Genomic DNA, 27,103 nt, shown 5'->3' with positions numbered 1-27,103 from the left:
ACATGTTAATCGTTAAAAAAAATGACAATAGGAGACATACAAGACAAACAAGATCGACACATTATACATGGAAATGGAGTATAATATTGTATTGCACTGACCCGTCAATTGATCGCACTTAGAATATGAAGAAAAAAGTGACAACGGCATAAAGAGTAAAGGACTTAGTAAAAAGCCGGTGCATATTCTCATTTGTCCAGGTCATAGTATTTCAAAGGAGGTTAAATCGAAAGCAACTGGACTTAGTTATTTGTTTAGGAAAACGTTTCACCTCTCTTCCAAGAGGCTTCATCAGTTCATGTACGCATCTGACCAGGCTGGGACTGGTCCAACTATCTGGTGTGGAGACTCACTATTTAACCTCTTGTGTGGGCGTTCAAGAGGTTAAATAGTGAGTCTCCACACCAGATAGTTGGACCAGTCCCAGCCTGGTCAGATGCGTATGAACTGATGAAGCCTCTTGGAAGAGAGGTGAAACATTTTCCTAGACAAATAACTAAGTCCAGTTGCTTTCGATTTAACCTCCTTTGAAAGACTTAGTAAAAAAGACAAATAAATATAACAAAGAAGTGACATGTCATTAGAACACGTTAAAAAAACAAGTTGAAGAAAAAAAAGAGTTGAGTCTAAACCAAACCTGTTGTGTTTGTGTTACAGAAAAGATAAAGATGTTGCTTATAGTTCCCTTCCTCTCCCTCAAACAGACATCTTAGTTGTTGTCTTTCCCACAGAGAGAACAGTGTTCTTTCATCCGTTTATGATGCTTTAATGCCACTGTTGCCTTTAGAGAAAATCAGTTCTTAGTCCTAAATATCAAATATCTGCTCTGCAGCTTCCAACAGTCACCGTGGAAGCTTTTTAGAGACACAGTGACTCTCTTTGTGAGTCGTGAGTTTGGATTTGAGGATGACACCGTCGGTGACCATGTGACAGGATTTTTGTTGCTGTGGATCTGTCAGCTCCTCCATCCTCCCTCTCTCTCTGCAGCCCTGAATAACGTTCATGTGACGGGGCACTGCACCATGTCTTCCACCCAGCTGCCCCCCACCCCAAAGCCCCCACAGCCCACACCCACCCTCTTCACGACTTTCCTCCGGCCGTGCACCTCAGCAGCAGCATCAGTAGCAGCAGCAGCAGCATCAGTAGCCGGGGCTGTCGCATCCTCTTCCTGCGCGGCGCTGCATGGCAACGGGAGGAGGAGGCAGCTCGGTCCCACGTGTCCCCCTCCTCACCGCAGACCCAACGCATCTTTCTCCGCTGTTCTCCAGCCCTTCGTTTCCGCATACCGCAGATTCGCTTTTACGCACACACACACACACATAGGCTACACACACACACACACATACGTAGCTACAGGCTCATCCATACACCCGTACGTGCGGAGCAGCGATGCATCCGCGGTGCGCACTCTCCCATCCCTCCCTCCCTCCTGTTTCCTCACTGATCGATCGATCGATCGATAGGCCTGTATATCGATCATCATCCGCGCCGCCCGCAATGATCCATTTTTCATTATTCTGATTAATATGCAAATCCAGATTCTCTATAGCGGCGGTGGTTGGAGCTGAGGAAGCGAGAGAGAGAGGGAGAGAGGGAGAGAGAAAGGGAAAGAGGGGGGAGAGATGAGAGGACGCGCATCATCATCAGATGTTTAGCAGCAGATTCACTTTGGATCCTCGCCATCGTTTGTGCCTCGCACCGCTCTCCTCTCCTCTCCTCTCCGATCCGTCCTCCTCCTCCGTCGGTTCCGTCACGTCGCTGCTGTCGTTTCTTCTTTTGCGGCTCTCGATGCTGTGATCCGGGGGAATATGTGAAGATCATGCTGGCGGTGTGGTGCTTCATGGTCTTTGCTGCAGTGGGCGAGAGGCTTGCGGTCTCAGGTAAGAGAGAAGAGGGGAGGATGAAAGAGCGGGAGCACCTTTTCATTTCCCTTTTGCATGCACACTTTATAGCTACTTTACTTTTTTTTTTTTTTTTTTTTGCACCGGGCTCAGGTTTACGGTTCAGCTCGCAGCCCGGTGGCCTCTGAGCCCCCTCTCTCCCCTCTCCCTCTCTCCGTTGCGGTAGATTTGCTGCATCAACACATTTCCAACGCAGCCCTGTTGCCTCCATCCAACAATTAACATGGGCGTTTTATCCAATAAGCACCTAAACGCACCATGTTGGAGCTTCTCAATCACTGTCTGAGACAATGTGCTTTGCAGCCTAATTGATGATTCCTGAGATTATAGCTGCTCAGGCCTTGTGTATATGATGTATGCCCATAACTATGGAGCCAATAGTTTATATACTAAGCATCAAAAACCTAAAAACACAAGTACATCAACCAAATTTCTGCAGGAAATTGCAGCACAGACTGAAAGAAAACACCCTCACTTGGCCACCAGATCATCACCGTAGAGAAGAACCAGTGATGTAAACAATTTCACACTGTGACCTCATTAAAATGCATCAGTCTCCATCTTTTACTTTGCTTGTGAAACCACCAGCAGGTCAAACTGAGGCCGGCTCAGGTGTGTGGACACCTGGCCCAGCCCACCACACGACACGCCCACCCAGCTTCTGCTCACTCTCTTTCATCTTCTTCCTATTCTTCTTCTTCCTCTGCTCCATGCAGGTGTGGAGGCTCAGGATGGGGGCGTGTGGGACTGGTTCACCCCGGACGGGTGGCCGGACAGCGCCGGGGACGCCTCCATGGCGACGGAGATCACTTATCCGAAGCGGCTGGTGCAGCAGATCAAGTCGGAGGAGGAGATGGCTCACGAGCGTCTGGATACCAGGGTGAAGAACGGCAGCGGAGACTCATCATCGGTGAGTTGTGAAACCCCTTTTGAGCGTTTATTAGTTAGGTGTTCTGTCTCAGTATGGAGGCCAGGGACACCCAGGGGTCTTCAACCAGGCTTCAGGAATCTCTCAGCCAAATGAGAAACAGATTAATCTCACTATAATTTGATTAAAAAGAAAGAATCCCAGTTGGACAGTGGACGAGAATAGCTGCTTTAATCAGAAAAGTCATTATTACCTCACGTAAGGAACAGATACATCAGGTGTCGGTGCATTTGGACTTGGACTTTAAAAACATTTCTGCAGCTTTATGAATGAGTGAGAAAGCTGACGGGCCGTGACAGACCAGACCAGACCAGACCAGACCTGGTTCTCCTGCTGATGGGAACCTGATGATTTCTTCTTGTTTCCAGTTGCAGCGCTGAGCTCTGTGCTGCTGCTCAGGGATGAGGATGATGACGGTGCAGGGTGGCGTCTTGCAGCAGTCTTTTTCTCTCCTCCTGATTTTGACCTAGTTAGTCTCTGAGAAATCCACAGAGTGTCCACAGCTGAGTGTTATAGCGTTTTACAGCCAGACCAAACCTAGACCGACACAGTGTTGTTGTTGTTGTTGTAATTTGCATTTCAATTTGCATTTCAATTTTCAAAACTCATTATCTACTCACCCTCATGTCGACTAAGGGCTGGGAGAAGTTTCTCCGTGCCTTCTCTTATGGCGGGGCTCCGTGCAGCACTGCATGTCCATATGACGGTTGCGGACGGAGCTCACTTTTCTGCGTCCAAAAAGACACACCAAAAACCATCCAAATACCTCCACACAGCTCGTCCGTAATGTCCCTCTTGTATTGAAGCCCCAACATGAGAAATTGTTCCGAAAAAAATTAAAAAAGTCTATGTTTTAAGCTTGTTTGTGACATCCAGTTCGCGGCTCCGCAAATCGCACGAGATTCCAGCAGAGCAACACTGGGAGCGTCCGCTACAAACAAGCTTAAAATATAGACTTTTCGGAACAGTTTCTCATGTTGGGGCTTCAATACAAGAGGGACACTACAGACGAGCACTACAGAGGTATTTGGATGTTTTTTGGTGTGTCTTTTTGGACGAAGAAAAGTGAGCTCCGTTCGCAACCGTCATATGGACATGCAGTGCTGCACGGAGCCCCACTGTAACTCAGAGAAGCCACGGAGGACTCTGAAACTTCTCCCAGCCCTTAGTCCACATAAGAGTGAGTACACAATGAGTGAAATTTGAATTTTGGGTGAACTATCCCTTTAAGCTTTGGTTCTGCAGTTTGTAGCATCGCGGCGAAAACTTCTGAACCCGCTGCGTGTGCTGAGCCGTAGCGTGCCGTCTGATCGAAAAGCTGCTGCTTAAATGTTGACATGCATGTTCTTGTTGGTCCCAGTGATGACAAAGCTTAGTCCCCCCCCCACCTCATCCCCTCACCCCCTCACCCCCTCACCCCCCTTCCTGAAATATTCAGCCATCACGTCCAATCCTCCGGCTGCCGTGCTGAGCCCCTGACTCCTTCATTATTCAGTGGTGTGTTGAAGTATGTCCCCATTAATTATGAAGCAAGCCTGTGTGAGAAGAAGAAGTGCTGCTTGGTCCAAGAGGCCGGAGCTCCTCCTCACTCTGTCTGCTGCCATGTAAAGAGAGGACACATCAGACTCTTTAGATTACACTCTCCACCGTCACATGTCTTACAGTCAACATGAATGTTTGTGTCTCTGGAGGAGAAGCCGCCTTAAACAACAACTGACGCTACAACATTAAAAAAACAACAGTTATCAGAAAACACATTGATGAAGACAGAATCCCTGTGTCAGCTGCTCTGTTTGTGTTTCTGAAATATTGAAGATGCTCCGAATGAGAAACAAGATAAATTTAGATTTAGAAGCAGCTTCTTCTCTTGTCACTTCACGCCGAGCAGAAAATAGACGAGGCAGCGTTTTCTGCAGGACAACACCTGTAGGCGCTCATCGTCGACGTGTTGCAGATTTGACTTTTTGAAAATTTCCCCCCAAGATCACAGTTGTTTTCAAACTGAGGCTGAAGCACGAGGTTCATCCTAGATGTTGATGATACTGTGTGCCAACAAAGCTGCTGCTGCTGCTGCTGCACAGTTAATCACAACACGGACAATATCCAAATCACAGGAGCTGCAATTTATTTTGTTTAGATAAAGATAAAATGTGTAAAAATGTTGAGCATTGTCAGCCCCCTAAGAGTTGTGTTGCTACAGAGACAACAAATCATAGTCTTAAAACATAAAGAGACATGTTTGTTTGATACAAAAGAGTTCAAATGGTGTTTTTTTTGCACATCCTGCAGCTCTGTGCACGTCACATGAGATAAATGAGACTCAGTGTTGTTAAAGAACAGCCACAGTGAAAATGAAAATGTAAATTAAAGCTGCACAGTTAATCAAAAAATATAAGTGAAATAGCAAAACTGGCCAAGTGCATTAGCCAAATCACTGCAGCTGTGTTTGTTTGTGATGAAGGTAAAAAATTAAATGTGCATCGTCAGAACCATAAACATCGTGGTGGTGCAGACGGAGAGACAGATCTTACTCTCCACATATTAAAATGTTTGTTTTGCTCCAAGATCCAACATAAAACTCACATTATTTTTATTGTTTCATCATCAATGGAAATCAAAAATGAAAAGTGATGTGATTGTAAAAGAACCTTGTGGTGAAACTGAACTTTCAGTCTTAAAGGGCTAGTTCAACATTTTGGCAAATTGGGCAAATTCATGCAAAACCGCTGATGTGCGTTGCCTTCAGGGACAGTTTTTCATCAAGCAGTCTCTGTATTTACCTCTAAACAACTCTGTCTGGTAACGGTGTGTTATTATCTCATAGTGTGGTGAATGTGCAGGTCACAACTTGTCCACCAGAGCGTTTTGGAGTTGTTGGATTGTGTATTTGATGAGTTTGATGAGGGAAACCAAGAAATCCCATTAGTCTCCGTAGCGTAGCTCTGAGCAGCTTGCGGCTCTGCTCCGCCGTTCTAAAAATAGCTTGCACCGACAATTAAAGGTAACAAACCTGCTGCTATGACTATAATAGGGATTATGGCAATGGGCCAATTTGCCAAAATGTTGAACTGTCCCTTTAACTTTTGATCCAAGATGGACGAAAAGTTTCTGAACTGTAGCTAAGTTTTGAATCTTGGTCAAACAGGAAGATCATGCAGCGTGACAGAAAGCACCAGAGTTAGTAAACATCAGCACATGGACGGAGACAGAGAAGGAGACACCTGTGGACTTGCTGCTGTAGTGAGAAAATGTGTCCGTGATGCGTCGTTTGTGTGTAGAAGAATCCCGGCCGGCCGGCGGTGACTCAGTGCAGCCAGGCTCCTCCAGACTGACGACACTGTTTAGTCTGCGCTCCATCAGAGCCCGGCTGTCTCCTCCGTCCTCACCTCCCTCCCTGAGACGTTGTTACTTGGCACCATAACTTTCCCTCCTCTTTCTTCTCCTCTCCATCCATCTCCATCTGACTGACTGAACGCTGGCAGCCCATGTCGATCAATGGCGACTTTATCAATCATATTATTACCAGCCGCTCGGATGCTTTTAGAGCGTATACGCACTATTGATTCCTGCTGAATTATTCATGATTTCTTTTTTTTTTTTTTTTAAAGCAACCACACTTAACCACAATTGTTTTTGTTACACTTTAATATATGAGCTGTCAAACCCAGTCTCTCTCCCTCTCTCTCTCTGTGTTTTCCATTCGCAGCCTGTCCACTTGGCTCAGAGCTCGTTCCAAGTGGAAGCCTTTGGACACACCTTCACTCTGGACCTGGAGCTGAACCAGTCTGTATCACCATCCAACTCCATTAGATCTGCTTTTCTAGTGTTTTTTATATCGTATTTTATTTTTTATTTTTTTTCTGTGCATGCTACTAATCAGTGGGCGCTCTTAATTCACTGCAGCTGCTCTCATTAGCATTTCCCTGCACTTAAGCAAATGCACTTAGCGCCTCTTATTATGTTACATGACAAGATGGGGGGGAACACCACACACACACACACACACACACACACACACACGTCGATACACACACAGCAGGATGTTTATTGGAGTTTCCACTGGTTTTTATTAACGCCACGTGCTAATATGTTAGCGTATTCTCTGTGAAGTGGAGGAGAAAAACCCTGATGAAGACACTTTTGATCACACAGATGACGGCGTCTCTGTCTCTCTCTCCTGCAGCTTCCTCCTGTCGTCAGAGTACGTGGAGCGTCACTTCAACCAGGACGGCAGAGCAACGCAGTCTGTGGTGAGTTCTGGTTTTATATTTAAGTTTTCATCATTTATATTGACTCAGCGGACGACCATTCAGTGTTTGTTGATGTCATAAAGTCTGCCATGATACCATTTCAACTAGAGTAAGGGATCAATGATCAATATGAGGTAATATATCTGCTGATTTAACATCCAAGTTAATCAATTAATCAATCAATCAACATTAATTAATAGTTATATAGACCTGTACAACAACTAAAGATGATCTAAGTGCTTTACAGTGAAATCAAGAGGACACAATATATGATAAAGCCATAAAAAAAGCATAAAATCACAAAAAAACAACTAAAATATCATTTGATATTTTTATTTCTGAACTCATCCAGACGTTTAAATAAAAAAAAAACGATCTCACTTTTTAAATAAATTAGTATTCCTGCTCATTATAAAGTGCCACGTTCTGATATATTCTGCTTTACAGTTTTCATCTTCTACAAAATAAACTTTAACAACATTAAGTTCCTGTTTGTTCACATTAAATCAGGATTTTTATGTGAACCTGTTCTCCTGTTCAGACTCTCAAACTGAATATGTTTAGATAGTAAATGTTTAGATAGTAGATTAGTAATCAGATGCACACACTTCTCTGCAAACGAAATACGAAATTGCAGCAGCAGATTCTCATCCCTCAGGGGAATTTCAAAATAAGGGCGCGTCTTACAAAATGATAACATGATTCAATGTTTTTATTTTGGATCGAGGCTGGTACTGAATTATCATCATTACACTCCTAGTTAGTTCTGGTGAGATTTTAGATGGTGACTGATCCATTAATCTGAGTCTCTGTGATGAGAGCCGAGGTCCAGACTTCTTTTTTTTTTGTTCTCTGCTGTTGAACTCCCACAACCTGTCTGGTTTCATGTAGAAATGACGTCCGGTTGCGATAAATAATGTTAGTGTTGTGTGTTCATGATCCACACAACACTGCAGGAAAACACAGTGGACAGTTATTCATTATTAGAGGATTTTCACCTGTTTCTACAGATTTTTATTTATTTTATTCGCTGCACTGAGGCCATTTTGAAGTTATTTCTGGTTAAACAGTGAAATGTTGAACCTCCGATACAGATTTATCACAAGTGTTTGAACCTTATTTGAGGATTTGTTTATGTGAACATGAGTAATATCAGCTCAGGCCCTAATTTCTAGTGAACAATGAAAGCAGCAGCGGATCTTGGCCCTAATTTAAAGTTTCGTCGGCCGCTGATTGTGTAACGTATAACCTGATTCAGTTTGATCAAAGTCTGGATTTAGCAACAAAAAGAGCAAAAGTCTTTGTGTTTGTTTTCCTTCCTCCGACTCTTTTATGTAACTGGCGATGCCGGAGTTTCTGCGGTTTGATCATCTCGTCCTCCTGTGTTTCATCTATTTGTGGAAGCTGCATGCGTTGTTCACTCGCTGCTTCAGAAGCTCGTTGCCATGTGACCAACATTAGGATCATTATGTGTGTTTTACAGTCCTGTGCATTTACATTACATTACATGACGACGTGCACGGGGTTGGACGTGGGTTTTCTTTTTGCCTGGTGGCGTCACACGTGCACGCCTCTCTGCTGCGGTGGCGGTGGCGGCCGGGAGGAGAGCGGATGTGGAGATAAAGGATGAAAAGCTTTTTGACATGTGATGGTCAGGACGGACCGGAGGAATGTGGCGGCAGCGTGACGCTTCTTTATTATTCAGTTCAAATGTGTCACTCATCATATAATACCCCCCTTGCCCCCCCCAACTCCCCCCTTCCTACCACCAGCCACCTCACCCAACGAGCACCCCACCCACAATCCTTCCCAAACTCTCCCTCAGCACCTCCTGACCAATCACAGGCCTGTTCCCATAGCAACCAGTTAGCTCAGCAGTGTCATTAAGTTCTTGGCAGCGAAGAGAATGAAAGAAGACGGAGAGAGAGAGGGAGGGAGGGAGAGAGAGAGAGAGAGAGAGAGAGAGAGAGAGAGAGAGAGAGAGAGAGGGAGGAGGAGGGGGGAGGATGAGGAGTAAAATGCCAGTTAATACAAAGGAGAGCTGAGGAGGAGGAAGAGGAGGAGGAAGAGGAAGAGAGAGAGAGAGAGGAGGAGGAGGAGGAGGAAGAGGAAGAGGAGGATGACGAGTAAAATGCCAGTTAATACAAAGGAGAGCTGAGGAGGAGGAAGAAGAGGAGGAGGAGGAAGGGGAAGAGGAAGAGGAGGAGGAAGAGGAGGAGGAAGAGGAGGAGGAAGAGGATGAGGAGGAGGAGGAAGAGGAAGAGGAAGAGGAGGAGGAAGAGGAGGAGGAAGAGGAGGAGGAAGAGGATGAGGAGGAGGAGGAAGAGGAAGAGGAGGAGGAAGAGGAGGAGGAGGGAAGAGGAGGAGGAAGAGAGAGAGGAAGAGGAGGAGGAGGAAGAGGAAGAGAGAGAGGAGGAGGAGGAAGAGAGAGAGGAGGAGGAAGAGGAGGAGGAAGAGAGAGAGAGGAGGAGGAGGAGGAGGAAGAGGAAGAGGAGGGTGAGGAGTAAAATGCCAGTTAATACAAAGGAGAGCTGAGGAGGAGGAAGAAGAGGAGGAGGAGGAAGGGGAAGAGGAAGAGGAGGAGGAAGAGGATGAGGAGGAGGAGGAAGAGGAAGAGGAGGAGGAGGAAGAGGAAGAGGAGGAGGAAGAGGAGGAGGAGGGAAGAGGAGGAGGAAGAGAGAGAGGAAGAGGAGGAAGAGGAAGAGAGAGAGGAGGAGGAGGAAGAGAGAGAGGAGGAAGAAGAGGAGGAGGAAGAGAGAGAGAGGAGGAGGAGGAGGAGGAGGAAGAGAGAGAGGAGGAGGAGGAGGAAGAGAGAGAGGAGCAGGAGGAAGAGGAAGAGGAGGAGGAGGAGGAGGAGTGGCGGTTGCGTTGCGTTCACAGACACTGGGTCAGTTAGTTTCTCTGAGCGCCTGCGGAGCCGCGGACGGAGACGTGTCGTCAGGACAGATTGTGTCTCAGCGGGACGACGGCAGCATGATGCGTTCAGGGAGCAGGCAGCCCCGTCCTCTGTCGTCAAACACCCCCCTCCTCCTCCTCACCACCTCCTCCTCACCTCCTCCTTCTCCTTCTCCTTTCTCTCTCGTTGTGTTTGGCTCAGGTGCTCAGACCTCCCGCTGATCTCAGTTTAATCCAGGTGAACCAGCGTTTTTCGCTTCTCTCACCTTCCTCCCCCGGTGCTTCCTCCTCACCGCCGTGACCTCGCCATAAGCAGCGCACCCACTTTTTTGAGTGTGTGTGTATTAGAGGTGTGCCAGAATCGCAATTCTCATTTAATACGATTCAGAATCGATATGAAATGTCCCAAAATCGATTTAAAAAAAGAAAAAATGAAACAAATCTGCTGGCTGTCGGCCTCCATTTCCTTAGAATTTAAAAGGCAGCATGTTTAACTGCACTATTTTTTTAAATAAAGAGTCACTTTTAATTTTATTACTTAAGCAATATGTGATATTGCTTTTATGCAACAGTTTCAACAATTCCATCTAAGCATGGATAAATGTTTAAAACTCAATCAATGTGAAAAAGACACTTCAGTCATTCTGTCTTGCAAAGCAGACTGGAGTAGATCATGAGGATCCTTTGCACACCGATAGACTGAAGCACAAAAAGGAATCAAATCGTTTTAAATCGAAAATCGACTTTGAATCGAATCGTAGCCCCAAAAAATCAGAATCGAATCGTGAGATAGTAAAAGATTCCCACCCCTAGTCTGTGTGTGTGTGTGTGTGTGTGTGTAGGAGATGAAAGCCAGGGCGCTGCCGCAGTCGTCAAGGTTGTTAAAAGGACAAAAGAGAGCAGAGCTGGATTTATTTCCTCCGTCTTTCCAACTCTGACTCCCCGTGTTAAATCCTGATCTGACCGTGTGGGCGTGAGTGAGTGAGTGAGTGAGTGTTGGTTTATTGAAGAGACCCTTGTGCTCGGTCGGTCTCTACCTCCACCGCGGCTGCTCGTCTGTCAGTGGAGCAGAACAGAGTGGAGCCGAGCCGAGCGCGGGACACAAGTAGGTCACAAACGGTTCCATGAACGCCACGGCGGCGTAAGAGAGAGATGTGGAGGAGAGGGAGGAGGGGGGGGAGTCGGGGAGAGAGGTTTTTCCTCGGCGCTGACCTATCATGAGATCTGTTGAAGTAGGAGAGCGTGCACGAGGATAATAATGACGAGTCGTGGTGTGTGTCTGTGTCTGTGTGTGTGTGTTCTTGTACTTACTATACTACGTTGTGAGGACTGGAACGAGTTTTTAACCAACAGAGTGAGGACATTTTGGCTAGTCCTCACTTAGGTTTAAGTTAGGTTTAGAGTAATGGTTAAAGCAGAAGTAAGCGATCCGGTGGTTTTGGCTAACTTCTTGTCAGCCGATGCAGTTAGCAGTCCCCGCCCTCGTCCCTACGTCACCACATTCACGGCATCCCTTGGCTGCACACACAGAGAGGACCGCCCCTTTATGCCGTTCTCTCTCCTCATTGGATAAAGGTTGTAGGATACAAGGAAAGTTTGCTCCTCGGCTTACAGCAGAGCAGAGTGACTGACAGACCCATGTTTCAGACCAAACACTCTATATAAGTGATCGCCGTCGGAAGATATAACTATTTAAGACTTATATTAACACAAATATTCCGCTTACTTCTGCTTTAATGTTAGGCATTTGTTTTGGATGGTTAAGGTTAGGGTTAGGGGCTAGGGAATACTAGCCTGGCTCTCGCCAGACCCTTGTAGTTCCGCAAAGCTACGCTGAGCTCCACACAAGGGTCTGGGACTGCTCCATAGGCGATTCATTTCAGAAGGCGGGGCCTTGTAAAAAAAATCTTGTATGTGATTGGATAAACCACTTGTCCGTTATCTTGAATGACATGCTACTTCAGCCACTCACTGCGAGCCGCCATTGTTGTTTGACTCAAACAGTCGCTTCAGCGCTACGTCACACCTCAGAAAGTCCCGCCTGGCGATCCTGATTGGTTCATTATTTTTTGCTCCGGGGAAGAAGTTTGCATTGGCCTCGAGTCCAGACCCTTGTGTGAAGCTGAGCGTAGCGCCTCTGGTGGAGCTTTGCGGAACTACAAGGGTCTGGCGAGAGCCAGGCTAAGGGAATACATTATGTCAATGAGTGTCCTCACAAAGATAGCATTACAAAGATGTGTGAGTCTGTGTATATGTGTGTGTGTCCACAGGGAGGAGAGCACTGCTACTACCAGGGGCGGTTAAGAGGTTTACCAGAGTCCTGGGCGGCCGTCTCCACCTGCCACGGCCTGTGGTGAGCACCTGTCTACACCTGCAGCTCTCTCATACACTGCTTCATTTCTACACACACACACACTGCAAAAACTCAAAATCTTACCAAGAATATTTGTCTTATTTCTAGTTAAAATGTAATTTCTAGTCAAAACAAATCTAATTATACTAAAAATCAGACTCATCACATTAAAAAGTAGCTTGTTTTTAATACACTTTTTTACTTATTTCAAGCATATTTTCACTGGAAATAAGTAGAAAAATCTGATAGTGGAGCAAGTTTTTCTTTCTTATTACAAGCACTTGCTTTTACTGGCAGATTTTTCTACTTATTTCAATTGAAAATATGTTTAAAATAAATGAAAACTGTCTAAAAACAGAAGAGATTAGTTTTGACTAAAATTGAGACATTTTGACAAGAAATAAGATAAATATTCTTGGAAAGATTTTGAGGTTTTGCAGTGATTATTTCTCTGACAGAAAATCTATAATCGTGACATCCCTGACTCATACACACACCTCACTCTGTGTCTCTGGTGTTCGTTCGTTCGTCCTCCTCAGCGGCGTCTTCTCCGACGGCTTCTTCTCCTACGGGATCGAACCCGTGCACAATGGGACCAATCAGGTAAACGGTCGCTGATGGCAGCTGTGGCGCCGCTGATGAGAAATTCAATTAGTTAGTTAGTTAATAAACGTTGTCTGGATGTTTTCTGTCGTAGGAGGATGGAGCTCATTTAATCCGCAGGATGCCCGACATCAGACTGTCTCCTCACTGCACAGGTACGAACGAGTACTCGCATACTGTACACAAGTAATAAGTACTTTGATTACTTGATTAAATGTTAATGAAGCACAATTAAAGTAAAGTTACCAGATAAAAGTGATATCAGACTGTGCTCTACCTGAAATACGTCAAATTAGAGTAGTAACACAAGTAGATGTAATTCATTACTTTTCATCTCTGTATGTAAGTTACTTCTGGTTACCATGGAAACTTATATCACGTCAGAATGATGACAGCTTTTAAAGGTAAAAGGTTTTCTAGTATCTTCCCTTAGCTCTTAAACTTATCACTGTCCACATACTGTACCTGTCCACTGGAATTTCAAAATAAAAGGAACCTATTTCCTGTTTCTTATTTCCCAGCTGCATAAAAAAAAGACAGACTGTTCAGAGAAGAGGACAAAACAAATTCAATTCAGTTCAGTCAATGTGACTGATGTTCTGCATACAGAGATTATAGCTAATGCTAGTTACTGTAGGCTTTTAGTAAAAGAAAGAAAGTAAGAAAAAAGACGTCAAAACTACATACCATTACAATAAAATGTACAATACATCTAAAATCATACCAAGTTATGACCCATTAAAATAAATGCATACAGCTCTGATTTTGTTTCAGCCAGACTTTAATGTGTCATATTCTGCAAACACTTAAAAACCAATTTAACAGAGGTTAAATTGGTTTCTTGTCCATTATTGTTAAGGTTTGGATATACAGAGATGTAAATAGTCGGAGGGGTCTGACTCCACACTGTAACACAGTACGACATATGAGAGAAAATCATGGGACGTATATAAAGCTGTGCTGCTTTGATTGGTATATGGTGTATAATTAGTTTAAATTGGTTTTTATTGTTTTTTTAAATTCTTTTTGACATGTTTGTCAAATCTGAGTCTGGAATCCAAAACTAAATGTTTTATGTTCATTAAAACTGGGATAAACTGAGATAATCAGCTAATAAATAAGTCAGATATTGACTCCGCCTCTCTCTGTGTTTAGACTGTACGGACGACAGCGAGGAGGAGAGCAGGACGGGCGACGGTGACGATGACGACGAGCGGCCGGACCAAACCAGGGAGCAGCAGGTTTCTGGAGGACTGAGACGCTCCAAGAGGTTTGTTCGCAAACCCTCCGTCCAGACCGAGACCAAATACATTGAGTTGATGGTCGTCAACGACAACGACATGGTGAGTTTGCAGGTCACAGACGAAAAAGGTGTTCGAAATGTGTTTTCCTGCTTCTCTGATGGGGACACACACACTCAAACATCCGAATACCAAAACAGACTGATAAGTTCAGACTGAGAGTCTTAATGCTCAATTTGGATTTTATGTTCAGATCCCATTGTTTGTTTTGTTGTTCACATTAGCTTTTAAAATGTGGCCTGTATCAAATAACAGTTTGAACTGTTACGTATGTGCAAGATGACAATAACAATGACGTCAGGCGCAGCGCACTGTTGCACATGGATGAAACGAGCATTTTCACTTTGATTTCAAAGTGGAAGCCAGAGAACGTCTGAGCAGGAGCTGAGGAGGAAACGAATGAAGAGAAAGAGAGACAGACTTTGTATTTTGGGCGTTTTGCGTCACTTCTTTGAGCTGCTAATCCGACACAGAGGTCTGTGTGGATGTGGAGACGAAGCCAGGAGTAGTGGGACTGTGATGTGAACGACAAAATTGTGACAAACGTCGATATAAAGTGATGTAAAAAGTCGCATCAAATTGACGGGGGTCGCATTGAAAAACATCAGATCTGGGTCTGATTCAGGTCCACATGTGGAAGTGGTCTAAATCTGTTTTTAAAATAGATCTGGGCTGAGATTTGAGTTTTCACTATACTTCAAAAGAATTTGACTTGGTTACTTGACCCCGCCCCCAAAAAATGCAATTTGGGCCACTTCTGCCTGCAGTGTGAACGTGGCCTATGTGTCATGCTGAAATCACACTAGAGTTAGTTTGGTACAGATGTTGATATCACAGTGGAAACAGATAAAACACAGCTGGAGATAAATGTAAAGCTACAAAATACTGATTTAAATCCTCTAAACAACTAACAGAAACCATATTCTGGTTTGAACTTGTCAAACTTTATTCTGTGGATGTAGACGTGTTGAGTTATCACAGTTCAGTTATGAGCAGTGTTGCTTTGTGTTGATGCCAATTACACATGGAAATCAAATCAGTGATGCTTTGTATTGACGAGGGTCCTCCTTACAATTAACAAATGTGTGTGTATGTGTGTGTGTGTGTACGTGTGTGTGTGTGTGAATCTGATCTGTCTCTTGCACCATCTGTGTGTCTTTGTCTCTCCACAGTTTGTACAGCTGCGTCGCTCGAGCAGCCAAACCAAGAACTTTGCCAAAGCAGTGGTCAACATGGCCGACGCGGTAAGAGCTTAATTTGTTTGTCGGATTATAATCCTCCTCCTGCTAAACTCACACACACACACACACACACACACACCCGACCACCTGTCAGAGAGTATATGTGTGTGTGTGCTCATCAATAATCAATCCCTGATAGCGCTCCGCTCTCACAGGTGCCACCCAACAAAGCAGACTGATGGTCTTTTTTGTTTTTTTGGTCCCCAGATCTACAAGGAGCAGCTGAACACGAGGATCGTGCTGGTTGCCATGGAGACCTGGGACTCTAAAAATATGATGCCGGTGGTGGAAGACCCGTTGATAACGCTGCAGAACTTCATGAAGTACAGGAAGGACAACATCAGGGAGCAGAGCGACGTCGTCCACCTCTTCTCGTAAGGAAACGAGCAGGACGGTGAAAACTGGACGTTGTCTCGTTCTGTTGAGGTTTTAACTGATGGTGTGTGTGTGTGTGTGTGTGTGTGTGTGTGTTTCCTCTGTTTTCCATCCGTGCCACTCTCAGAGGGCGAACGTTTCACAGCAGCCGCAGCGGGACGGCCTTCACCGGGGGAGTGTGCTCCCTCACCAAGGGAGGGGGAGTCAACGAGGTGAGGAGAGTCTGTCAGGCTTCGTTGTGGTTTCAGCGAAACATTGTTTCATCATTTATTCATTAAAGATCATTACATTTCCTCAGATGTCATTTTAAAGTTGGTTCACATTTTGTTGCCACAGAGTTGACACCACTCCACTAGATAAAATAAAAAAATCAATACAGCACTTTGTGTGGCTGTTTTGTATTGGTTCACAGACGCCAAGTATCGATCTTTCTGAGAGTAGTAGAGTAGTGTTGTTCAGTCTGTTTGCCGTTCATTAATTAATTAAAAAATAAAAACTTTAAGTTCACAATATGTTAGTGAGAGACTTAGGATATTGTAAAACTATTATGGGGCAGGAGATAGTTAGCTTAACTCCGCATAAAGCCTTGGAGGCGTCCAATGTGTCAGCCTGGTTTGTTTTTCAAACTGTTTTTGTACAAATTAAACAAATAAGAAGACGCAACACAGTCATTACTGAACTGTAATGCTGCAGATTTTTCCAGAGAGCTCAACACACTGCAGTTTAGGGAGACATGTGCAAATACATGAACATGCTGCTTAAAGGGATAGTTCAACATTTTGGCAAATTGGCCCATTGCCATAATCCCTATAGTCAAAGCAGTAGGTCCAAACTCCACAACGCTCTGGTGGACAAATTGTGACCTGCACATTCACCATGCTATGAGATAATAACACAACGTTACCAGACAGAGTTGTTTTAGAGGTAAATTCAGAGACTGCTGATGAAAAACTGTCCCTGAAGGCAACACGCATCTGCGGTTTTGCATGAATTTACCTCTAAAACAACTCTGTCTGGTAACGTTGTGTTATTATCTCATAGCGTGGTGAATGTTCAGGTCACAACTTGTCCACCAGAGTGTTGTGGAGTTGTTGGATTGTGTATTTGATGAGTTTGATGAGGGAAACCAAGAAATCCCATGAGCCTCCGTAGCGTAGCTCTGAGCAGCTCACGGCTCTGCTCCGCCGTTCTAAAAACAGCTTGCACCAACAATCAAAGGTAACGAACCTACTGCTAAGAGACTATAGGGATTATGGCAATGGGCCAATTTGCTAGCACACACACACACACATGCTGAAAAAAGGGCCACCATACTTCTTGACAACACAGCTCTCATCTAACTGTGTTATTTTTGTTTCAGTACGGGAACGTGGGAGCCATGGCCATCACGTTGTGTCAGAGTCTGGGCCAGAACATCGGGATGAAGTGGAACAACGTCCGGAACTCTGCAGGTAGGAGACGGAGTCAGAGGGGGAGAGAAAGAGAGAGAAAGGGGGGAGGGAAAGAGACCTACAGTATGAACCAGTGGAATAAATCAGGAGAGCAGTGAGAGGGAGATGTAGAGCACAGTAGCAAAGGAGGGGATTGATAGCTGGGTGTGATGGGAGGGGCGGAGGGGTGGTGTCCCCGTCCAGCAGTCCTCTTCTGTAATTAGACTTTTCCAGTAGGTGATTAGTCACCTGCGTCCATGGAGGAGGGGTGGAGGGGAGTGGGGGGAGTGGGGGTGGGAGGGGCTGAACAATGGGCTGTGTGATTAATGTGGAGGAGCCGTCAGCTCCATTATTCACCGTCAGGACGATGGAGCTCAGAGCTCACAACACGTTATGGCCGTGTTGTAAATATTTTTCTCTGACATTAGGATAATAGGTGACAGTAACAAATGCTTTTATTTTGAAATAGGAATGTGTTGTGTTGTCTTCCGCCGGTGTAGCTTTTAGACGTTAGTTGCTACAAAAGAATCTTATTACGGATCTGCTTTTTCCTCCTCGTACTTTTATGTCGGCGTTTTCCCTTTCTTATAACCAAAAAATGTTGTTTCAAAGGTGTTGGAGCTTCTTAAAAAATGACGATCACTGCCGTTTCTCATTCAAGCCGATCATATTTACTGATTTAACCACGGAAACACTGTTGCAAGAAAGGGAAAACAACAACGGCAACATAAAAGTAGCTACGAGGAGGAAAAAGCAGATCCGTTACTTAGCAACAATAAGATTCTTTTGTAGCAACTAACGTCTAAAAGCTACACAACACATTCCTATTTCAAAATAAAAGCATTTGTTATTGTCACCTATTATCCTAATGTCAGAGAAAAATCCCGGTTCATTCCCATCACAACATCTTCTTTCTGCTCGTCTTCACAGGAGACTGCAGGTGTCCCGACTCCTGGCTGGGCTGCATCATGGAGGACACGGGGTAAAGACAAAAACACACAACACAACACAACACACCTGTGAAACACTGGTCTTGTTGTCTCCCTTGTTGACGTGGCAACAGGGGCCGTTTGCTCCGTTCATTTCACTCAATTAGACAATTAAACAGCTGTCGGAGAGGGAGGCTGTGACTCTTTACTGCAGAGAGATCACAGCTCGTATCCGATGAGTTAAATTACAACTGGTGGATTAATAAAGGTGTTTGTTACGGTGGCCCTGCAGCTGAAGAAAACACATTCAATTCATGCTGCGTTCCAGACAACTAAGAACTCTGGTTTTTCCGAACTCCTCCTTGAAAAAGTGCAGTCAAACGTTGGAGCTCCCACCTGGGAAAGTCAGAGAAAAAAATCTACCCCAACTTCTCTGAGAATCAGTTGTCTGAAACACCAATCTGCACCCCTGTAGAACCGCACTGTCAATGGTAAAACATTGATTAAAATGCATTTATGCCGAAATACATTAAAACAGTATGAAATACACAATATTTACATACAGTTAAAGATTAACCTACTGATGTTGTGCAGCACAGTAAATTCATCTTGTTATTTCTCTTTGATTTTAAATGATCGGTTTCCTTATTTTGAAATGCTTCTTTTTTTTATTGTTTTTGTGTCCTTTGTAATGTTTTATATTGATTTGATTTGAAAATCGTTAATGTCCCCGAAGTGCAGTTTGGTTTGCAGTAAAATCTTACATAGCAGATACAACAGATACAAATAAATACATACACAGTCATCACAATTACACCAGTGCATCGTTCCCAACAGGCTCGCCTACAGCTTATTTAGAAATCCAATGGCAGATGGAACAAACGTATTTTAGATATCTATTTGATAATGACATTATCTAATAATAACTTAGATAATGCCTCAGCTGCGTGAAGCTGTTTGAATGCAAAGTTTGTCCCGGTCCGCCATGTTTCTGGTTATTCTGGCCTGGTGCGTCTCCAATGCTTTGATGTCGGAAATCAGAGTTGCAAGTTGTCTCGAACGCAGCATTTAGTCCCATTCACCTGCCCACTGTTTCTGGCAGTGGGCAGGTGATGAAATCCTGATCCCTGTGATCCTGGGTCGACTCCACCATGCATCCTCTTTGTGCCATGACATCATCATCTTTGAAACAGAGACAAACCTGAAAGGGACACTTGTAATCCGGGGCTTTTAATTTGAAAAGTCACAACTGAGTATTGAATAGAGCAGTTGCATCACTTCCTGTTGTGTTTTGCAGTGAGATTGTTTGTTTATTTGCGTGAAGTTGCAGCCGAGCACTGGAGCCCTCCGGGCCACCGTAGTATCTGCTACATGAGAGAGACACTTTGGATTTGGCTCCGTTCACCAGACGGAACAATAAAGATTTCAATTACTGGTTTCAGCGATATCTTGTTGCAGATGGTAACGTCTCTGTCAGATTGTGAAGCGATGGCACAGACACCCACAGCAGATCTGGCAACCCTCGCTGTCGCTGGCAGAGAGGACACAGTGCTGTCGGTGGTTTTATTTTCTCTGTCATGTCCTGATCTCGATCTTTGTGTGTGTGTGTGTGTGTGTGTGTGTGTGCGCGTGTGTGTGTGTGTGCACAGATACTATCTGCCCAGAAAGTTTGCTCGCTGCAGCGTTGACGAGTACATCCAGTTCTTGCTCCAGGGGGGCGGGAGCTGCCTCTTCAACAAGCCCAGTAAGGTGAGGGCCATGTGGGCTGTAGGACGAGGTGACGGGAGATAACTCTGACTCTCGTTATTTATACACTCATTAATTATTTTAATTTCTGTCAAAACACACATTTACTTACAGCACTGGAGTTTTAAATTTTTTTTATTATTATTATTTCCTGCTCCAATAGTGGTTTCTTGTTGAGTGATCGATGGAGGCAACTCATCCCAATTTTCATACTGGTACCACCACAGCAACTTGCAGTCAATGTGCAGTCAAAACAGTGGAATTTTTGCAAATTTATGCAAATTTGCTCATGTTAACAAAGAATTTTGAAAAACTTGCAATACATTTTTTGTTTGTCTTAATGTAGGTAATCAACTCAGTAATTTTCATGGTGATATCTAAAGGTTAAAAATTTGACCCTATTCACGTGAGAAAAATAATTACAACATTAAGGCGATTGAATGGGCTATATTTTGGTCTTTTTCGAAACTTTCCCCTAATGGGATTCTACGGGGCTTTTTTTCCCTCACTCAGGACATGTTGAGCTACAAAATCAGTTGAGTTCAAGGTTGACCCCCATTTTGGCTTAAAACTACTGGACTATTTATACACTCATGAATTATTTTTAATTTCTATCAAAACACACATTTACTTACAGCACTGGAGTTTTACATTTTTTTTATTATTATTATTTCCTGCTTTAAATAATCTGCCTCCCGTCCTGTCACATGGACTTGTGCTTACACACATTCAGCGTCCTCCTGTGTTTATTACCAACACATGGCGTCATGTCTCATGTCCATCTGTCTGCCATTTATATATATATATATATATATATGTGCTCATATATGTCCCTCTGTGTCCCCGTCAGCTGTTGGACCCTCCGGAGTGTGGGAACGGCTTCGTGGAGACGGGAGAGGAGTGTGACTGTGGATCCCAGGTGGTGAGTACAGCCGAGCGCCAGTCGTCCAGTTGGACACGCCAGCGCCAGCGCCGGCTCTTGGACCTGCAGTCTGGTGTGGTTGTTTTCTAACACTGAGCTGACGGCCTCTCTTCTCCTCATGTGTGTGTGTGTGTGTGTGTGTGTGTGTGTGCAGGAGTGCGCTCGCAGTGGAGGGGCCTGCTGCAAGAAGTGCACGCTTACCCATGATGCCATGTGCAGTAACGGACTCTGCTGCAGTGGCTGCAAGGTGAGCAGGGATGCTGAGCCGAAACATCCAAATTCTCTGGAAATAATATTTGTATTAAGATTATATAATTATTTATTCACTCTGTAAAGCAGATTAGTTGAGTTTAATTTAGTTTATTGGTTTAAATATACAGAGACAATAGACATTAATACATTTCTGTAAACATGCCGGTTTAGCCAAATTGGCTAATTTTCAACCGTAGACCGTAAGATCAGGTTTTTGGTTTTATGTTTATCCTAATGTTTTTGATGACTGTGTTTTTTTACTTGATCTGTAGAGCACTTTGAAAACCGTGTTTTGAAAGGTGCTATACAAATAAAGTTTATTATTATAATACCAAGGGAGAAACAGGAATAAAAAAGAAGTCTGATCCTACATTTTCCTGCATGTTGCATTATAAAATCCCCATGAGGTTTATGAAATCCTGGACTTGTCAGTCATTTACCTGACGCCTCTCTATCCCTGTGTCCTAGTACGAGCGGAGAGGGGTGGTGTGTCGAGACGCCGTCAACGACTGTGACATCCCAGAGACCTGCACCGGAGACTCCAGCCAGGTAGAGCTGCTGAGCCTGAGCCCACCAACCATAAAGATCTGTAAGAAACCGAGCAGAGGATCCAGTTCACTGTGTCCCTTCTCTTCTGTTGCAGTGTCCTCACAACGTCCACAAGCTGGACGGCTACATATGTGACAGCAGTCAGGTGAGGGACGGTTGGATCGGCAGCATCGTCGTCGTTATATTATCATTATCAGCTGAATTTTATTGAAATTATTTGATTTAATAGATGAGAAATGATGAGCATCAGACGTCCCTGTTCTCCAGTGAAGCAGCTCACTGAGTGCTGCTGTTTTACCTCCTCAGGGCCGATGCTACGGAGGACGATGCAGGACTCGTGACAGACAGTGCAGAGGACTCTGGGGCTACAGTGAGTACACAACAACCATCACTTTATACTGAGGTTTCACAGCAGAGGTCTTAGGCTGCAGGAAAAGGACAAATTAATTCATTTTCTTTCTTTTTTCAAATCAGTAAAATACAAAATTTCTCTGACAACAGGCTGTTTGTATGGTCACACTGCTTCTCTTTACTTTCCTATAAGTGCAGGACAGAGATATTTATATCTCTTGTATGTCTCTAATGGGGCCTATATCTGTTTGTCAACTATTTAACAGCTAATACTGAACTGTTATGGCCTTTTTAATAACAGGGAGTCATCTCTGCTCCATGAGAAATGGATCTTTCCCAAACCAGTCCATTTTATAGGCTTGTTGTAAAGTTCCCATGTTTGGCTGTATTCCCATTCTCTTTGCTATAAACTAAACCCCCCCCCACCCCCACCCCCTCCTCCTCCTCCCTCAGATTCAGCAGACAGGTTTTGTTATGAGAAGCTGAACGCTGAGGGGACGGAGAAAGGAAACTGTGGTCCAGGTCCTGAAGGTCAGGGGTGGCTGCAGTGCAACAAGCCGTGAGTTCCCTTCAGAAATCACTGCTGCTCTCGTTGTTCACTCACTTACAGCTGCAGTTTAAAGGGATAGTTCAACATTTTGGCAAACTGGCCCATTGCCATAATCCCTATAGTTTTAGGAGTAGGTTCGTTACCTTTAATTGTCGGTGCAAGCTGTTTTTAGAACGGCGGAGCAGAGCCGCAAGCTGCTCAGAGCTACGCTACAGAGGCTCATGGGATTTCTTGGTTTCCCTCATCAAACTCATCAAATACACAATCCAACAACTCCAAAACGCTCTGGTGGACAAGTTGTGACCTGCACATTCACCACGCTATGAGATAATAACAGAACGTTACCAGACAGAGTTGTTTTAGAGGGAAATACAGAGACTGCTTGATGAAAAACTGCCCCTGACAGGAACGCGCATCAGCGGTTTTGCATGAATTTCCCTCTAAAACAACTCTATCTGGTAACGTTCTGTTATTATCTCATAGCGTGGTGAATGTGCAGGTCACAACTTGTCCACCAGAGCGTTTTGGAGTTGTTGGATTGTGTATTTGATGAGTTTGATGAGGGAAACCAAGAAATCCCATGAGCCTCCGCAGCGTAGCTCTGAGCAGCTCACGGCTCTGCTCCGCCGTTCTAAAAATAGCTTGCACCGACAATTAAAGGTAACAAACCTACTGCTATGACTATAGGGATTATGGCAATGGGCCAGTTTGCCAAAATGTTGAACTATCCCTTTCAACAGATGTTGCAGCGGTTGGACTGTGATGTGTTTGTTGTTCTCTCTCTCTGTTTCAGGGATGTTTTGTGCGGCTTCCTGTTCTGTGCCAACGTCACCATGAAGCCAAAGTTCGGAGACCTCCAGGGCGAAGTGACCAGCTTCACCCTCTACCATCAGAACAAGTACCTGGACTGCAGGTAAGACGCTGTGTCCCCTCACCTCCACCACAGTCTGCACCTCCTCCTCCTGTCTGTCTTGTCTGACATGTTGGGATGTTTCCCCTCCCTCTAGATTTCAAAATACTGCTGATGGTTTACAAAGCATTAAATGGTTTAGGGCTAAAATACATCTCTGATCTCCTGCTCAACTATGAGCCGTCCAGAGCTCTCAGATGATCTGGTGCTGGTCTTCTATCTATACCTAGAGTCAGAGGTAAACAAGGTGAGGCAGCATTTAGTTTCTATGCTCCCACTATCTGGAACAAACTCCCAGAAACCTGCAGGTCTGCCAGAACCCTCAGTGCCTTTAAATCAACATTGAAGACTTTCATGTTTGCTGACGCCTTTCATTAACTGCACTGTAACATTATTCTGTTATTTTATGTCTTTTTTACTATGTTTTAGTTGTTCTTCGTTTTATATCTGTTTTAATTCTTTCTCTTGTCTGTTTTTAAATAATGTTTGCTTTTTATGTTCTTATTTTGCTAATATGTAAAGCACCTTGAGTTGTCTTGTTGCGGAAATGTGCTATACAAATAAACTTGCCTTGCCTTGCCTCCAGAGGCGGCCACGCTCTGCTGGAGGACGGCTCCGACCTGGGCTACGTGGAGGACGGGACTCCCTGTGGCCCCAACATGATGTGTCTGGAGCGCCGCTGCCTCCCGGTGGCCGCGTTCAACCTCAGCAACTGTGCAGGATCCAACTTCGGGCGGATCTGTTCCGACCACGGGGTAAGAGGAGAAATATAATATATATAACCATCAAGTAATGCAGATGAAAAGATGTCAGGACATATAAGTTAATTACATTTTAGTCCTTATAATCTAATATAATGTGTTAATGACTATAACATGTGAAATATCTACAGTACATTGTTTTTGTTGCGGTTTTATTCTTCCTCACTATCTACCTGAATATATCAGCCACTTAATGCACATCTAAGTTTATGGCCAGATGTTTACAGATGTATCCTGTGTTGCTCTCCTGGTGCAGCACCTTCCTCTAGGGTTGTGGTACTTAAGTCCACATTTTCAAGGTCTTGGTCTTGTCTCGTTCTCAGTTGAGGCAAGGCAAGGCATCTTTATTTATATAGCGCATTTGATACCAAGGCAACTCAATGTGCTTTACATAAAGACAAAACATTTAAAAAGAACAGCATAAAAACAAACACAAACAACAGAGTTAAAAGCAAAAGAAAATAGATTGAGTTTGAAGTTCTTAAAAAAAGCTCAGCTATAAGCACATGAAAAGAGAAATGTTTTTAACCTGTTTTTACCTGGATTTTTTGAGCTGGACTTGGGACTTTTTCTCCAGACCAGTCAAGACCACAGCTGCAGTGATCTCTGTTTTTTTTTATCCTCAAATGTCAACGCGCATCAGCGGTTTTGCATGAATTTAATGGTCTTGAAAATGGTCTGGCATTGGTTTGGTCTCAGTCTGCTCTGGTCTCCGGTCAGGTGGTTTTGACTACAACACTATATTAGAGGATTAAATTGAGACTTAATTAGCAGCTTATTGCACTTGATTTTCATCTCTCTCCCTCCTCCTCTCTCTCTCTCTCTCTCTCTCTCAGACCTGCAGTAACGAGGTCAAGTGTATCTGTGACAGGGATTACACGGGGAAGGACTGCAGCGTCTTTGATCCCATCCCTGAGCCCACCGTCCCCACAGGCCCCGAGAAGAAAGGTCCATGTCTGAAAGCTCTGACACTTCCTGTCTCTCTCTCTATTCTGCCCCCCCCCCCACTCCCCTCCTCCCTCATCATCATCTCTCCCCTTCATCATCATCTCTCCCCTTCATCATTGTAGCTTGTGTTTGTCCTACACACACACACACTAGCTCACCTGATAATTGTGAGAACATCAACATCAACTCTCAGGGCCACACCGGTCTTTCTCTTCCTGCTGCTTCTCAGTGTGTGTGTGTGTGTGTGTGTGTGTGTGTGTGTGTGTGTGTGTGTGTGTGTGTGGACACAGGTTTTTCCATTGGAGCATATGTGCATGCACAGCGTGTCGGTGTGTGTGTGTGTCTTGCAGGCGCTGCCATCCTCAGGTGTCGTCCTGACTTTGTTGCCGTCTGATCAGCTGTTCTGAGAACAACACTGCAAAAACTCAAAATCTTTCCAAGAATATTTGTCTTATTTCTTGTCAAAATGTCTCATTTCTAGTCAAAACTAATCTCTTTTCACTTAAAATAAGAATCATCACCTAAAAATGAACTTGTTTTTAGATCATTTTCATTTGTTTCAGACAAACTTTCACTTGAAATAAGTAGAAAAATCTGCCAGTGAAAGCAAGTTTTTTGTAGCCTGACAAGCCAGACTATATCATAAATATAAAATGTCAACGACCGGTAGACCTCGGCTCAATCCAGGGGGCGGGATGAAGGCTGTCTTTCAAACTGCCTCTGCACCAATAGGGTAGCGCTACGACCAATCAGAGCAAAGAGCAGGATGACATTAGCCTGACAAGCCAATTAAAATGTATGTCGTCATGGCGTTAAGCCCGCCCAACGACTCTCTAAACAGATAGAGCGCTGTGATTGGTGAACACAATCGGTGTTCGAGACTCAAAAAGTTCCTATGGCTCGTTTCTAGACCCACCTACGGAGCAAATAGATTTGCTGCCGCTAGGGTGCAGCTAGAGTTTATTGTGCTTGTCATAAAAAAGAAAAACTTGATCCACTATCAGATTTTTCTTCTTATTTCTAGTGAAAATATGCTTGAAAAAAAAGTTAAAAGTGTCTAAAAACAAGCTACTTTTTAATGTGATGTGTCTTATTTTAAGTATAATGAGACTTGTTTTGACTAGAAATGAGACAAATATTCTTGGTAAGATTTTGAGTTTTTGCAGTGACTCTCTCCTCCGTTTTCTTTTTTGTAACTGTTGCTCACCCGCCCATCCTCCCTCCTCCCCCACGTGCTGCCCCCCTCCCTCCCCCCATCTCTCTCTCTCTCTACCTGTCTGCAGGTATGATCCTCCCATCTCTCTCTCTCTGGTTGATGTGGTTGATGTATCGTGTTGATGCTGTCCTCTGACGTGTGGTTTTATTTTTAGTGGTGTTGTTTTGTTTCTGCCCCTCCTCCTCCTCCTCCTCCTCCTCCTCCCTCCCTCCTCCTCCCCCCCCTCCCCCCTCCTTCCTCTGCGCAGGTCCCAGTGGCACCAATATCATAATAGGGTCCATCGCAGGTGCTATTCTCCTGGCAGCTATAGTCCTAGGGGGAACAGGATGGGGATTTAAGTAAGAGTTCTGGCATGCCTTTGTGTTACCTGTCTGCTTCTACCTGAAGGACCTGACCCCTCCCTCCATCCCCCCTCCCCCCCTGCTCCTCCCACTCTCACCCCTCTAAAGTAGATGCAAGTCTACCAGCCCGACCCAGAGGAGGGGAGTAATCGAGTCTGAGACGTTGCTGATGCTTGAACTGCTTTTTGCCGTCGAACTCCGTATGAAACGCTCGCACCCGTTGTTTTATTTATTTACTTTGATCAGATCTGTCGTCACCTTCGGTAGAGCAGGACATCTATTTATTTTATTTATTCATTTATTTCTTAGTTTATTTAACAGTGACAGACAGTGCACGTCAATAAACAGATG

General features: G+C 44.4%; 1 protein-coding gene across 1 annotated transcript; it reads left to right on the top strand.

Moving 5' to 3' along the window:
• The first annotated feature begins 1,582 nt into the window (after positions 1–1,582).
• LOC146982428 (disintegrin and metalloproteinase domain-containing protein 11-like) lies at positions 1,583–26,832 on the top strand. The gene is made up of 24 exons (XM_085783430.1): positions 1,583–1,880; positions 2,618–2,807; positions 6,535–6,612; positions 7,013–7,079; positions 12,245–12,327; positions 12,867–12,930; positions 13,025–13,085; positions 14,086–14,273; positions 15,404–15,475; positions 15,680–15,846; positions 15,975–16,059; positions 17,208–17,298; positions 18,208–18,259; positions 19,856–19,955; positions 20,803–20,874; positions 21,029–21,121; positions 21,595–21,675; positions 21,770–21,820; positions 21,982–22,045; positions 22,480–22,585; positions 23,370–23,489; positions 24,073–24,241; positions 25,084–25,195; positions 26,659–26,832. The coding sequence occupies exons 1-24, from the start codon at positions 1,820–1,822 to the stop codon at positions 26,751–26,753; spliced, it is 2,322 nt and encodes a 773-aa protein (XP_085639556.1). The 5' UTR covers positions 1,583–1,819; the 3' UTR covers positions 26,754–26,832.
• The last annotated feature ends 271 nt before the right edge of the window (positions 26,833–27,103 follow it).

The sequence above is a fragment of the Trachurus japonicus genome, chromosome 8 (genome assembly GCF_045865225.1).
Source record: "Trachurus japonicus isolate A0001 chromosome 8, Traja_1.0".
Taxonomy (NCBI): Eukaryota; Metazoa; Chordata; class Actinopteri; order Carangiformes; family Carangidae; genus Trachurus; species Trachurus japonicus.
This window is presented reverse-complemented; position numbering and strand designations above follow the sequence as displayed.

Coding starts and splice junctions, on each gene's coding strand:
- LOC146982428 (XM_085783430.1), top strand. CDS start 1,820: ATGCTGGCGGTGTGGTGCTTCATGGTCTTTGCTGCAGTGGGCGAGAGG. Junction 21,122..21,594: donor TCTGCTGCAGTGGCTGCAAG/GTGAGCAGGGAT, acceptor CCTGTGTCCTAG/TACGAGCGGAGAGGGGTGGT. Junction 23,490..24,072: donor AACAAGTACCTGGACTGCAG/GTAAGACGCTGT, acceptor CCTTGCCTCCAG/AGGCGGCCACGCTCTGCTGG.